The following is a 15,193-nucleotide window of genomic DNA, read 5'->3' as shown; positions in this document are numbered from 1 at the left end:
CGGAGGGATCAAGCATCAGCACCCAACAGGAGCAGAAGCTAAGAAATAATGCAAAGAGAACAATCTTGGTCTCATGACTTCCAAAGATAATCCCGGAAATCTTCATAATTTAAAAACAATAATTATGAGTGTCAGTTTAATGGTTCAGCTATATAACTGGGTGGGGAGACAGTTACTGTATCAACTGAAAATGCATGTACATTCTTTTTAGTAAAATAGTCTGCAAAAAGAAAACTGCTAATATATGACATTGTAAGAGCTTCTATGAAGGTGTAGTTAAAACTGAGGATGAACCAGGTTGAGACAGCATGGCTGCTTAATCAGCCTGCAGGAAGAGAGGCAGAAGAAAGGAAATCTCAGGCAACAGTGCTGCCTTCAAAAAGAGCAGTGTTTTTCCCCCTTTTAGGGCCACACCTTTGGCACATGGAAGTGCCCAGGCTATGGGTTGAAGTGAAGCTGCAGCTGCCTGCCTATCTTAGAGCCATAGCAATGCCAGATCCAAGCCACATCTGCAACCAACGCCGCAGCCTGTGGCAACACCACAGATGCTTACAAAGTATATGGGAAAATTATACTTCAAGACGTCCCACTTTTTACTGTTTGTAACTAACAATAATATTGATGACACTGCATTTCAATTATTTATCCCCCACTGGACAAGATAGCTTTTTTTTTTAATACTTAATGAATTTCATTACACTTATAGGTGTACAATAATCACCACAACCTAATTTTACAGCATGGACAGGGGAATTTTTAACGTCAGCAACTGCGTATGATACAACTAATCTCTGTATCCTCAGGACCTAACACAGCACCTAGCATGCAGTAGCTGAGACAAAAAAAGTCCGTGAATGGACAAAAAAAAAAAAAAAAAAACCACACAAGGTAGTGTACGCAAATGGGAAATAAAAGACAATAAAAAGAACACAACATCTATAACGACCACTGTATAGGGCCTTTGGTTATCTTACTCCTATTTACTAAAAGAGATTATTTGCCATCCTTATTATTGTCCGTCCTTGCACCCTCTTACTTTCCCCCAGCCTCCAGCCCACAATTCATTCGCCCACTTAACAATCTGATGTACACTAAGCAACTACTGCAGGCTAAGCATTAAAGTGAAAAAATATCATTTTGTTATCACTTCAATAACAAAACTTAATAAAACGCACATTCATGTACTAAAAGAGGCCTACAATCTACAAGACAAACATATAAGAACGATAAATAAATCCTAAAACAAAAGTCTACACCCAGCGTCATGAGGGCACAGTGGGGCACCTCACTCTGTTGGGATCAGGGTCAAACGAGGCTTTCACGGGGGAAGAGAACAGGAGTTCCCCGGGAGAGGAACGAGGATGCTCAGGGCCTCTGGACCTGAGATGTGCCCTCTGGGGAGAAGGCGAGGACGAAGGCCCAAAAGCGGAGCACAGTCCCCACGTCCCCTGCAGCGAGAAACGCCCCCGCACCGCCTCCAGCGCCTCCGCCGCGCGTGGGCCGCCCCGCACGTACCCCCTCCGTCTTCATGTCCAGGATCTTCTCCACCTCGAACACATCCTCGCCGTCCTCCTCACTGTCCCCCGCGGCCTCCGCTCCTTTCGCGGCCGCTTCCTTTTCTTCGCTCAACGCTCCGGCTCCCCCTCCTTCGACTGCAGGCGACTCTCCACTGCCGTCGGCTCCCGAACCGGCAACCGCAGCCGCGCTCGCCCCGTCCGCGTCCGCCTCCGCCATAACGGAGCTCTGCTAGCGGTGGGGAGAGGGGCTGTGACACGCGCCCGCCCGCAGTCAGTCCCTCTGCCAGGCGGACGCGAGGGACCCGACCGCGCCAATGGCGGGTTCCTGGCCCCGGAACGACGCGCGCGCACACCAATCACGTCAGGACGGGCGCGCCGGCGCCCCGCGCGGCCCACAGGAAGCGGGTGGGCGGGCCAAGGGGCCGCCGGACGGAAGGAAGGGCCGGGTGTGGGGGCGGGGCTTGTCAGGAGAGTGGGCTGGGACAGTGGAGGGCGTGCGCAGTAGGAAGCCGCTCCCGGAGGGGAGGCTGCGGAGCGGCGCTGGGGGGCGGGGGCGGGGGCGGGGCTTACAGGGCCCTTGGGGGCGGGGGCGGGGGCGGCACAGCGCAGGGAGGCCTCCTGGGGGCGGGTTCCCGGCGGGCGCGCCCCACAGCCAGGCTTTGCAGGGCGAGCGCCGCCTGCGGCAGAGAACGCTAGGCTCCTATCTGGATCGTTTTCTGTGCAAATAGATTAGCGAGTGAATGATGCAAACACAGCTCCTAGTGCCGTTACAGTTTAGGGAGTACTGTTTAAAGATAAGAAAAACTTTGTTTTTATTATCACATTAAAAATATTTATTTTCCAACTTTTAGTTGGGTTTTCTTTTATCCACGGGAAAAAAATAAGAGGATATGATGAAAGAAATTTGTCCAGGTTAGGAATGACTGACAAAAATAGTCATCCCTCAAAAAGAATCGTCACCCAAAGTTGCTAGGTCAAATATTTTTCTTTTTTACTTTTTATGGCTGCACCTGCGGCCTATGGAGGTTCCCAGGTGAGGGGTCCAATTGGAGCTACAGCTGCTGGCGGACGCCAGAGCCACAGCAACACAGGATCCAACCTACACCACAGCTCATGGCAACGCAGGATCCCTAACCCACTGAGCGAGGCCAGGGATTCAACCTGCAACCTCATGGTTCCTAGTTGGATTCGTTTCTGCTCCACCACAACGGGAACTCCCATTTTTCTCCCTTTTAATTACAGATAAACAAATAAAGTCTTTATAGCAGCAAGCTTTTTATTTAATCTGTCCACAGAAAATGAATGCACAATGTGAGAGTCAAGTTTATTTGGGACAAAGTGAGGACTATAGGAAGAAAAGGCTTCTCGGCTCCAAAGACGGGGAGGAGGTTGGTCCACGTGATTTTGGTGGAGGGTACATAGGGTTCAGGTACACAATTTTGCAGAAGGTTGCTGCTCATCAGAGGGCAAATGTCCCTAGTGATGATTTCAGTGCTTTTCTAGATGTAAGATGCAAGAAGTTGGGCTTATAAAATTTTTGCCTGAAAATACCCATCTGAAGTCCTGTTTCAGTTTTTCCCAGAGCACAGAACACCCCATTTCTGATCCCCCTTCTGGGTGTGCTGAAGGTCAGGGACTGTGACGGCTAGTGACATAATTCCTTTTTTTTTTGTCTTTTTTTAGGGCCTCACCCTTGGCATATGGAGGTTCCAGGCTAGGGGGTCGAATTGGTGGTACAGCTGCCGGACTGTGCCACAGCAACACAGGATCCTAGCTGCATCTGCGCCCTACATCACAGCTCATGGCATCACTGGATCCTTAACCCACTGAGCAAGGTCAGGGATCGAACCTGCATTCTCATGGATGCTAGTCAGATTTGTTTCCACTGAGCCACTAGTGACATAATTCTAATAGAACCAGATGGCGAGTGACATTTTTAGTTCGCAACTTAATTTACAAAATTAACTCCATTTAACTCTCTGAGGTTAATCTAAGACTAATCTATGAACCAGCAGATCACTTTGGAGAAGATCGCCAGATCGTTTTTTTTTTCTTTTGGCCACGCCCACAACACGCGGAAGTGCTGGGGTCAGAGATCACCCCTTCACTACAGCAGTGACCTGAGCCATAGCAGTGACAACATCGGATCCTTTAACCGGTAGGCCACTGGGGCACTCCTACCAGATCGTTGAGTTGGCTCAATGATGTGCTTGCTTGCTACGTGTCTCCTGTGCACCATCCTATGGTAAGTACTGGGAACACACAGATGAACCCATCGTGGTCCGCCCTCCAGGGACTCTCAGCCTCTAAAGGGAGAAACACAGCAATTCTAATAATTAGATATATTTTAAAGTAAGTTTTTTCAGAGAGTTCTCTCATAGCACAGCCAGTTAAGGATCTGGTGGCACGGGTTCCACCTCGGGCTCAGGGAACTTCCACATGCCTTGGGCGCAGCCACACAAAAAAAAAGGGTAGAACAACCAGATTTGAGAGCTCATGTTGACAAAAATGTTGATCCTTAACCTATTTAAGACTTTAGATCGAATGTCCACCTTACAGGAAATGTGGGGAAAGAGAAATGGGAGCAATCGGACATATCCAGAATATGGGACTTTCTGAGGACAACTGGCCAGCTTCTTCGCCAGCCAAAGAAGAGGGAAGAAAGCTATCAAGTTCAAGGTTACAAGAGAATGGTGTGACTTACATATGTCATGAAATGATTATCACAGTCAGTTTTAGTGAACATCCATCATCTCATATAGACACAAAATACAAGAAAAATATCTGTGGGGAGTTCCCTTCATGGCTCAGCCATTAACAAACCCGACTAGGATCCATGAGGATGTGGGTTCGATCGCTGGCCTCGCTCAGTGGGCTAAGGATCCAGTGTTGCCGCGAGCTGTGGTGTAGGTCGCAGACGCAGCTTGGATCCCCAGTTGCTGTGGCTGTGGTGTAGGCTGGCAGCTATAGATCCGATTCAACCTCTAGCCTGGGAACCTCCATATGCCACGGGTGCAGCCCTAAAAAGCAAAAAAAAAAGCAAAACATCTCGTGATGAGAACCCTTTGGATATCCTCTCTGAACTTTCATATGTAACATACATCAGTGTGAAATATATTCATCATATTGTCATTACATGCCTGGTACTTATTTATCTTATAACTGGAACTTTGTACCTTTTGACCATATTCATCCAATCTCCGCCCCTCCCCCCCGCCCCGGAACCACAAATATAATCTCTTATTCCAGGAGTTTGCTCTTGAAATATAATTGGCCTACAACAGCTATATTAATTCCTGGTACACAACGTAGTAACTAAATATTTGGTACATTATGAAATAAATACCATGTAGTGATTTCAATTTTGATAAATATTGCAAAACTTGGTTTTATTGGTATACATTTTGAGTAACAAGGTCCGGAAGTATCTCATTTGCCTTCTGTAATTATGTCAAGCAAACAAGCAGCCAAGGCCAAGAGCAGACTGATTTTGAGACAGGCTGGGACCTGGGACCTGGACCCTTGAGGGCAGTGCTTGCACCTTGACAAACGTTTTCTCCAGCAACAAAATACAAAGAAGCCGTGAGCGACGAAAAATAACTGTGTACATGCGCAGTTAAGGCAAAGTATGGAAAGTATGCAAAGTATGGAAAGTACAAAAAGACTAACTGCCAATCCTGAAGAGCCAGGAGCAAAAGCAGTGCACAATGCAAGCCCCCTGCACACACTGCCACCAAAGGGGTGGGCAGACCCCCTAAGCGACCCCCTGACCAGAGCCCCGGACCCGCCTGACCCTCTCCTCATAGAAGGATCCAGCTGCACGCTCTCAGCTAGCGAGGAAACGGGTACTGATTTCTCTCCCCCTGCTGCATCCAGAGCCCTGGTAAAGCCATTTCTTGTCTGGCTTCTTCTCAATTTCTATTGATTAAGGAAGGCTAAGAACCCTGGTTGGTAACAATTTGGCCAGTAAAGATGTAACAAGCCTGTTTTAGATTTATGTATTTACTTGTTTACTTATTTTATTTTTTTGAGGGTCGCATCTGCGGCATATGGAAGTTCCCAGGCTAGAGATCAAATCAGAGCTGTAACCGCTGGCCTATGCTACAGCCACAGCAACGACAGATCCAAGCCACATCTGCAAATCTGCAACCTACACAGCAGCTCACAGCAACACCAGATCCTTTAACCCACTGAGTAAGGCCAGGGATCGAACCTGAGTCCTCATGGATTCGTAACTGCTGAGCCGTAACGTGAGCTCCCTGGTGATGAGATTTTTAGATTCAAGACCAAAAGCAAGAGCCATGGAAGAATTGCTTGGGGCACCTAGTTGCTCTAAGCAATGAGAGGTGTCCAGGGATCTGCAGACAAGGGTCCACAGAAGGATGTGTGCTCAGCCAGGGCCAAGGCTGGACACCTGGAGCCCCGAAACAGGCTTGAAGCCAGAAACGTGGCCATGGACAAAGTCCTTAACTCCTCGCAGCTTGGTCAGTCTGGCTGGGCCAGCACCCTACCAGACCCCTGAGAGGGGAGAAGGAAATAAGCTTTCAAGACCATGCCAACACGTCTCTCTCATCACCTTAAAACATTCAAACCCAAAAACGTCTGTAATGGGAGTTCCTTGGTGGCCTGGCATTGTCACTGCTGTGGCACGGTTTTGATCCCTGGTCTAGGAACTTCTGGATGTTGCAGGTGCAGTTAAAAAAAAAAAAAAAAAGAGCCTGTAGTATTGGAATTTTTATTTGATAATTGCTTGTTTGTACATTAAAACAACAGACTGCTCCCATTCATTTTAAAGGGATTGCTATACTGAATAAAATCATAATTAGATTTCATTATAGATATCTGTTACTATCTGCGTACTGGATACATAGAAGCATGAAAAAAGTTTAAAATACTTGATGTGATTCAGCCTTGACTATACTGAAGAAGCCTGTAAAGTGGGGAGGTGGTGTGTAAGGGCTGGATGCCCAGCAGCTGTTTGGTGGCCGTGTCCCAGTCTTTGCCCAGCTCCAGCCGCTGGCAGATTGACGGGTACTGTCCTTCAGTTCTTCTTAGCCATTCACTTGCTTTCTTTATTTTCTCAAAATCCCAGGGAATACGCCTAGATTAAAAACATTTTTCCCATCAATTTCAGAATATGATTACATCTGAAATGTGGTACCAAATCCAGCACCGTATCAGACAAAATCTGTCAAAAATGAAGATCGTTCATAAAAGCCGTTCTCTCTGAGTTTTCCTCTCTGACCTTTTATGAAAGTTCTTTCACTGGCTTGACACGGTGCTTTTAATGGATTCAATGCGTTTTGAGTACAGGGACCCCTCCCAGCCCAGCTCCCACTGCGCCCCTAGGACAACGCAAGCTTCTTCCGCCCTGTGTGTGCTTGCTGTTGTCACCTTTCCGGTCCTGGAGGAGTTACTTGTAAAGCACCTGAGAGTCACCCACGAGGCGCATGGAGACTCCCAGGCCAGGGACTGAATGCGAGCCTGAGCTGCAACCTACGCCGCAGACGCAGCAACACCGGATCCTTGCGCGACTGCACCACGTGCCCGGTCTTAACTTCCTCTACTCTGATGGCGCTTCTGCGGCGCACAGAGAAAATGAAAAGGAAGAGAGAATTTTCCAAACGCTCAGTCCCCACCCTGTGTTCCTTAGTCCAGGTTACCACTTGTTTGCTAATACGCTCTAGCAGATAAAGCAAATGAGGGACTGGCTAACGAACATCACTGAAAAAATCTCAGAATTCTTCTGAGTCTCCAATGGATTCGAATATTTGACATCATTTTACACACGCAAACTTGACGTTTTATGTTACCCACACGTACTAGCACGTTTTGCCTAGTTTGTGTGCCAAAATTAAATACATGCCAGGTCACCCCACCAAGGGGGTGGGCAGCCTGCCGAGGCCACGCCTCAGCCCGACCCCAGAGCCACCCCTACCCCTGTTCCATGTAAGGAGCTGGCTCGGCCTCCAACCCAGGCCGAGCAAGAAGAACTGTTGCCTGTTTTTCGATGCCCGCTGCTGGAGCAGGAGCCCCGGGAAAGCCTTGCCTAGATTTTCTTGTCTGGCCTCTTACCAATTTCTGTTGATCACGGAGGCCAAGAACTCTGATCCATAGCAAAACCATTTTGCTCTCACAAAAACAGTAACACAGTAAGAGCAATGGGATGGAATATACTTCATTCCTTTTGAAAATCTTGATTTAACAGTTTGCGCTATTACAATTCCAAAGTAGCTTCACGGAGTTCCCGTTGGGGCGCAGCGGAAACAAATCCGACCAGGAACCATGAGGTTGTGGGTTCGATCCCTGGCCTCGCTCAGTGGGTTAAGGATCCAGTGTTGCTGTGAGCTGTGGAGTAGGTCGCAGATGCTGATTGGTTGCTGTGGCTGTGGTGTAGGCCAGCAGCTGTAGCTCCGATTCAACCCCTAGCCTGGGGACCTCCATGTGCCGTGGGTGCCACCCTAAAAAGACAAAAAAAAAAAAAAAAGTGAACGTATATACTGCACATAGTAAAATGCTCAGTTAAGTATTTTCTGAGTACGTATTTTGTGCTCGACGCTGTTGGGAGTAGAGAACTGAGTCAGTTTTGTGAGAGGCACTAACAGATCCACGGACTTAATTTCACCTGGAAATATGTCATCTCCAGGGGAAAAGAACGTTTTCCTAAACACAAAATTTAAGAATAGTTATGAATAATTGTTTAATAATGCAAAATAATCAGGTAGTGTTTAAATTCCCCTAACTACATTTTTTTAATGCCATGGGTTTTGTTCAAATCAGGATCCAAACGAGGTCTACACGTTGCCTTGGTCCAAATGTCCTGTAATTCACAGGTTCTGCTTTTCCCCTCGTTTTTCTCTTGCCGTTTATTTCCTCATATTCCAGACATTGCTAACTACATTCCTATGGTATAACTTACTTATTCATTTATTGCTTTTTTTTCTGCTTTTTTTCGGGCTGTCTACACCACAGCCACAGCAAGTCAGGATCCGAGCTTTGTCTGCGACCTACACCACAGCTCATGGCAACGCCAGACCCTTAACCCATTGAGTGAGGCCAGGGATCGAACCCACAACCTCATGGATAGTAGCTGGTTTGGTTACAGGGACTCCTCAGTGGTGTAACTGAACAAATTCAATTTCTATTCTCATTGCCGATCCTTAATATGTAAAATATTTACGTAGTTTCGAAAGGCAAAACCATAAAGCAAGATGCGTTAGGAGAAGCCAAACTTCCATCCTCGCCTCCTCCCTCCCCCATACATAATAATATTTTAGTAGTTTTATTCGTTTTCTCCTTATCTTGTCTTTTCAAAAAACAGAATCGAATTCACACGCATGCATGCATGCACGTGCATGTGTACACGCAAAGGCGGCCACCTGCGTGGGGCGTGGGAGGGGTTTTGGCGGGTGAGGAGGGGATTCTTGAGGCGCCAGGGGTCAGCCATGGGCTCGGGGCCAGGCTCCCCGAGCGGGCTCTTTCCGCACTGCCACGGTTTAGCCTAAAACCTCGAGGCCCCAGAATTCTCAATGTGAACCCAGTTTTCCAGGCGGTTTATAAAGCTGTATTTGTCCGATATGTATGAACGATTTTGACGTATCTTATTCAACACTGCTCGTTGGATTTGTAACTTGAGAGCTCAGCTTTTTACTATTGAACCTATTACATAGAAGTTGAGTCGAAAGACCAAGCCCAGGTCATCATCAGACTCAGTCTTCTCGCTTTGCCTGCACTGTCTTCTCCTGAGCTGGGGCCGCGCCCCCTGCTGGCGAGTCCCCGTCCCCCGTCCCCACCCCGTTCCCCCCCCCTTCCCCCCCCCCCCCCCCAGCCTCTGCAGACAAGGCTTCCCGGAGCCTCCACAGACAAGCCCGGCCAGAAGGCTCAACCTTTAAGTGTCCCGCCACACCCCCACCCTCCATATGCACATCCAATGTCAATCATAGCCTTAAAAAGCTTTTTTCCTTTTTTAGTCACCCTGCAGCATATGCCACGGGTGCAGCCCTAAAAAGCAAAAAAAAAAAAAAAAAAATTGCTAAATTTTTAAGGATAAACATTACATAATTTCAAAATGTTTATTATACATAAAAACTTACAAAATGAAAAATGATTCCCTATTTACTCCATTAATATTTTCCTTTAGCCTTATGCAGAATGCTTTAAAACCTAGGGCGCTATTTTTTTTTCTTGGCTGTGCTTGCAGCCTGCAGAAGTTCTCAGGCCAGGATGGAACCCACACCACGGCAGTGGTCTGGGCCACAGCAGCGACAACACTGGATTCTTAATTGCTGGGCCACCAGGGAACTCCCAGGGTGCTATTTCAGGGTACCGGAAGTAGTTTTCTGCCTCTCTCTCTGCCCCCGTGTCTTGCTCATTATGACAAGATTTCCACTGAGTTTGGCTGCTGACTGGGGCATCTAACAGAGATGTACTTGCCTGTAGCCTAGGCAATTTCTTTTCAGCTTAAGCTAATTTTGTGGGAAGGAGGGAAATAATTGTTAATTTAGAAATTACTCTTCCTTGTCATTATACTAGATCCACAAACAATACAATAAAAACCTTGCTGACACATACTTGCTATGGCTTCTTTTCTTTCTTTCTTTTTTTTTTTGTTTTTTTAGGGCCATACCCATGGCATATGGAAGTTTCCAGGCTAGGGGTCGAATCGGAGCTATAGCTGCCAGCCTAACACCACAGCCACAGCAACGCAGGATCCAAGCCGCATCTGCGACCTACACCACAGTTCATGGCAACGCCGGATCCTTAACCCACTAAGTGAGGCCAGGGATCGAACCTGCATCCTCATGGATGCTAGCCAGATATGTTAATCGCTGAGCCATGATGGGAACTCTGCTACAGCTTCTTTGGCTCATGATTGAAACGAACAGGCTGGGGGGTGGGGGGGAGAAAGGACAGAAAGGAAAGAAATGATTGAAAACGTGAGTTAAAGTCACCTGGAAACGGAAGCATCATCCAGTCTCATCAGTGACTTGAAGACGATTCCGTCCTGCTCCATCTGGGCGCGGAGGAGCTGCAGCACCAGGAACGTGGCCAGCAGGTCCAGAAGGCACTCTCTCCCTCTTACGCCTACAAGGGAAAGATTTCCTATGTCTGTTAGGAACGCTACAACCCCAACTGTGCTGATTTATACAAGCTCTATGGAAGAATCAGACTGCTAAACCGCAACGCACGAGCAGATCAGGCATTGCTATACAACTTTTCAAGGTCTTTAATTAGCCTGCCTTTCTTTTTTCCCCAGCCACCCCTGCAGCCAGGCAACACCACTGTGGATCCTTCGCCCACGGTGAGGGCCAGGGATCAAACGGGCAACACCACGGAGACAAGCCCGATCATTAACCCACTGTGCCACAGCCGGAACGCCTGGCCTGCTTGTTCAATAAAAACGGAGGACACTGGAGCACCTGTCACGTGATCCTGAGAGTGGTTAGGAAACCGAGTTATACGCAGAGTCCCTGCCGCCCCTGTGACCTTTGATGACCAAAGAGGCATGAAATATGCTGGAAGAAACTTGGATTCTAGGCTCCTGCCACAAATGGCTCAGAGGAACAAACCTAGACATACAACGGATAGAAACTCATAGGGCTGATCAGACCGCTGCATCAAATTGCTCCTAGTGATTAGTAGCCTTGAAATAAATTTTCTAGCCCAAGATGGCACTGCTCCTGCCCTGGGTGTCCTGCCAGCAAAACAAACTTTAGGTGACTTTCGTGTCCCTATAAAACCTGTATGAGGAGTTCCCGTCGTGGCACAGTGGAAACGAATCCAACTAGGAACCATGAGGTTGCAGGTTCGATCCCTGGCCTCGCTCAGTGGGTTAAGGATCTGGCGTTGCCATGAGCGGTGGTGTAGGTTGCAGACACAGCTCGGTTCTGGCGTTGCTGTGGCTGTAGCTGTGGCCGGCAGCTACAGCTCCAATTCGACCCTTAGCCTGGGAACCTCCATATGCTGCGGGTGTGGCCCTAAAAGGACAAAAGACAAAAAAAAAACAGCAAAAAACCCAAACTGTCTGAGCAGAAACACAGGGTTCCCCTTTCCGCAAACACCAAGGGAGCTCAGGGCCTCGCACACACGAACTTCCCTCGTCCTCGGTCTCTCTAGGAAGGTCAGGTGGGCAGCACTAGCAGCAAAACAGCAATTGCCCCGCTTCCTGCATGTGTGCCCTTCGGTAAAAGCGCGTGGCCCCGTCCCCCGCCTCAGCGTTCTCTGGGCTCCCGAATGGAAACGCCTGCTTCAAGAAATGAGAAATAGGAGTTCCTATGGTGGCTCAGTGGTAACAAACCCGACCAGAATCCATCAAGACATGGGTTTGATTCCTGGCCTCGCTCAGTGGGTTAAGGATCCCCAGCTGCCGTGGCTGTGGTGTAGGCTGGTAGTTGTAGCTCGGATTTGACCCCTCGCCTGGAAAAGTAAAAAAGTTTGTAAAGTAAAAAGAGTGTGAAATAAAAAATTCTGGGATCAACTAAATTTAGATCTCATTGATTATTATTATTTTTTGCTTTTATGGCCACAGGAGGCTAGGGGTCAAATCACAGCTGCATCTGCGACCTACACCACCGCTCAGGGGAATGCCAGATCCTTGACCCAGTGAGTGAAGCCAGGGATCAAACCCGCCAGGGTTATTTATCAAAATCAAGATATTTTACTCTATTATGAAATGCCAAAATTGAAAATGAATGTTTACATCTACTGAACCCAGAAATTAACAAATTTTTTTGTTTTATTTTATTTGCTTTTTAGGGTCCCACCCGAGGCATGTGGAGGTTCCCAGGCTAGGGGTGGAATCAGAGCTACACCTGTTGGCCTACGCCACAGCCACAGGAACACGGGATCCAAGCTGAGTCTGCAACCTACACCACAGCTCATGGCAACCCTGGATCCTTCACCCACTGAGCGAGGCCAGGGATCGAACCCGCCACCTCATGGTTCCCAGTCGGATTCGTTAACCACGGTACCACGAACTCCTAAATGATCCTTTTTTCCCTCATGTTTTGTCCATTCTGTCAAGCCCAGTCAGTGGCCCTTCGACTAAAGATACTGTGTTTCCAGGTCTAGAATCTCCCTTTGGTTCCTGCAGTTTCCATCTCTTTGCTGAGATTCTCATATTTGTTCACCCATTTTGTTCTTCTTTTCTGGTAAATCCTTCACTATATTTATACTAACGCTTTTATTTATTTATTTACTTAGTCTTTTGTCTTTTTCTTTTTTTAAGGGCCGCACCTGTGGCATATGGACGTTCCCAGGCTAGGGGTCTGATCAGAGCTACAGCTGCCAGCCTACACCACAGCCACAGCGACGCAGGATCCTTAACCCACTGAGCGAGGCCAGGGATCGAACCCACAACCTCATGGTTCCTGGTCAGATTCGAGTTTCCACTACACCACGACCAGAACTCCCCACACCAACACTTTCAAAGTCCTTGCTTCTATTTCCAACTTCTCAGTTACCTGTAGGGCAGCATCTGTAGATCATTTCCCCCTTGATTTTAGGTCGTATTTTCCTGCTTTGTATGTTATTAAACTTTCTTTCTATATTCAACATTGAAGGTGACACCTTGTAAAGATTCCGGATTATGTTATCTTATTCTAAAGGCTGTTGAGTCTTGCTCTGATGGATCCTCTGAAGGCTTTGCTTTAGGTTCGTTAGGTAGAGCTGTTTTGTTTTCATTCTGTGGTACAATCCTTGATCATGAGCTATGGTCCTTAGGATGCTCATGGTTTCAATGAAAACCTGAGACATTTGTCAAGTCTCCCTAATTTGAGGTAATTAAAAAAATTTGTTGTTGTTGCTGTTTGTTTTTTAGGGCTGTACCCGTGGCACATGGAGGTTCCCAGGCTAGGGGTCCAATCGGAGCTGTAGCTGCCAGCCTACACCACAGCCACAGCAACACAGGATCCGAGCCGCGTCTGCAACCTATACCACAGCTCACGGCAACGCTGGATCCTTAACCCACGGAGCAAGGCCAGGGATTGAACCCGCAACCTCATGCTTCCTAGTTGGATTCGCTAACCACTGAGCTATGACGGGAACTCCCTCGCCAGGGTGATTTTAAAGGCATATGGTGATGAAGGGGAGTCTCAGCATGGAAGGAGCCGGGGCCTCTACGTGTCCGGATGGAGTGGAACCTCCCTGCTGACCCTACTTGATTCTGATGTGGGCATGAAAGTCGTCTTTGTGTCAAGCTGTTGAGATTTCAGATTTTTTTACAGCAGTTATTGCTCCTTGTGCTAATAAATTTGTACAGATAATGCCCGAGGTAATGGTAAATATGTAACTAGAAACTAATCTCGTCCTTTGACGGTTAACAAATATAATTCCATTCATATGTCAGAAATATATTAGGACACTGGTTTACAAAAAAAAACCTGTCATATTTAGGAGCCTGCCATTTAATAAGTTCAAAAAAATAGTGACTTACCTAGAGATCGAATGCCTTTTTGTTCAAGAAAGTTGCTTAAAACATCTGTATTAAGTTTTAATATAAATCCTAGTTCTGGTGTAAGTTTCCAGCAGCCATCCTATGAAATTAAAAAAAAAATGAAGGTGCATTATTGAAATTTTATCACACAATTAGTTCTGTGATAATACGCTTTCAATTTTTTTCAATTCCGTTTATTAAGGCACTCATTACTGTAAAGGCAAAGTCTTCACGTACATACACAGTATTGTTCAGAATCTCATAAATGTGATGGAAAGTAAGTATCTGGCAGCGTTTATGAGAAGCCAGGAGAGACGCTCATGAGTAGAAAATTCTGAATAATAACATTACACATGGCAGCAACATGGTGGCAACTAGAGATGCTCAAGCTGCATGAGGTCAGTCGGAAAGAGAAAGACAAGTACTGTATGATACCACTTACAGGTGGAATCTAAGATGCGCCACAAATGAATGCATCTACGGAACGAAACAGACTCACACCGAGAACAGACTTGCAGTTGCCGAGGGGGAAGGAGGAGGGAGTGGGATGGACGGGCAGTCTGGGGTTGGTAGATGCAAACTATTACATCTAGAAAGGAGAAGCAATGAGGTCCTGCTACACAACGCAGGGACCTATAGCCAATCATTGTGATAGAACATGATGAGAAGAAAACACGAGAAAAAGAACACATATATATATACACATACACACACACGCAACTGGGTCACGTTGCTGTACAGCAGAAATTGACAGAACACTCTAAATCAACTATGATAAAAAAAAAATTTTTTTCTTTTTGGGGCCGCACCCATGTGGAAGTTCCCGGGGTAGCGGCTGAATCAGAGTGGTAGCTGCCGTTCTACGCCACAGCCACAGTAACTCAGGATCCTTAACCCACTGAGTTAGGCCAGGGATCAAACCTGCATCCTTATGGATAGCAGTCGGGTTTGTCACCGCTGAGCCAGAATGGAAACTCCTCCTAATGGAAAATTGTGTGAACTGCAGTCCATCTGTTCTAGAGCCTGGGAGGCTGAGGTCTTAGCCCAGGACCCATTCAAGGATGCTCACCTCCTCACGAGGAATACTGACAGCCACTTCCATGCCAGTCTGGCCCAGCAGTTAAAACGGTAGGTAAACACCAGTCATCTTCAAGAACACTGTTCAACTGAGCTTTTTTGTTTTTTTGCTTTTTAGGGCTGCACCTGCAGCATATGGAAGTTCCCAGACTAGGGGTTGAATGGG

At 47.2% G+C, this 15,193-nt stretch overlaps 2 protein-coding genes across 4 annotated transcripts in view; both read right to left on the bottom strand.

The window, feature by feature from the left end:
• MPHOSPH8 (M-phase phosphoprotein 8) overlaps positions 1-1,873 on the bottom strand; it is a 32,625-nt gene extending 30,752 nt beyond the window's left edge. For both annotated transcript variants that reach the window (XM_047756402.1, XM_047756401.1), the window contains exon 1: positions 1,516-1,873. In XM_047756402.1, the coding sequence (XP_047612358.1) occupies positions 1,516-1,734 (219 nt within the window). In that variant the 5' untranslated portion in view covers positions 1,735-1,873. The remainder of the gene's footprint in view (positions 1-1,515) is intronic.
• A 1,491-nt stretch (positions 1,874-3,364) lies between these two features.
• The window catches only part of PARP4 (poly(ADP-ribose) polymerase family member 4), an 85,150-nt gene continuing 73,321 nt past the window's right edge, over positions 3,365-15,193 (bottom strand). The window contains exons 32-34 of one of the 2 annotated variants that reach the window (XM_047756457.1): positions 13,951-14,050; positions 10,469-10,601; positions 3,365-3,823 (exon numbers count right to left, since the gene is read on the bottom strand). In XM_047756457.1, coding sequence (XP_047612413.1) covers positions 3,817-3,823; positions 10,469-10,601; positions 13,951-14,050 — 240 coding nt within the window. In that variant the 3' untranslated portion in view covers positions 3,365-3,816. Of the gene's footprint in view, positions 3,824-4,879; positions 6,619-10,468; positions 10,602-13,950; positions 14,051-15,193 lie in introns of those variants that run through there. The other variant, XM_047756456.1, reaches the window with a different exon arrangement.

This window comes from Phacochoerus africanus, chromosome 13, assembly GCF_016906955.1.
Source record: "Phacochoerus africanus isolate WHEZ1 chromosome 13, ROS_Pafr_v1, whole genome shotgun sequence".
Taxonomy (NCBI): domain Eukaryota; kingdom Metazoa; phylum Chordata; class Mammalia; order Artiodactyla; family Suidae; genus Phacochoerus; species Phacochoerus africanus.
This window is presented reverse-complemented; position numbering and strand designations above follow the sequence as displayed.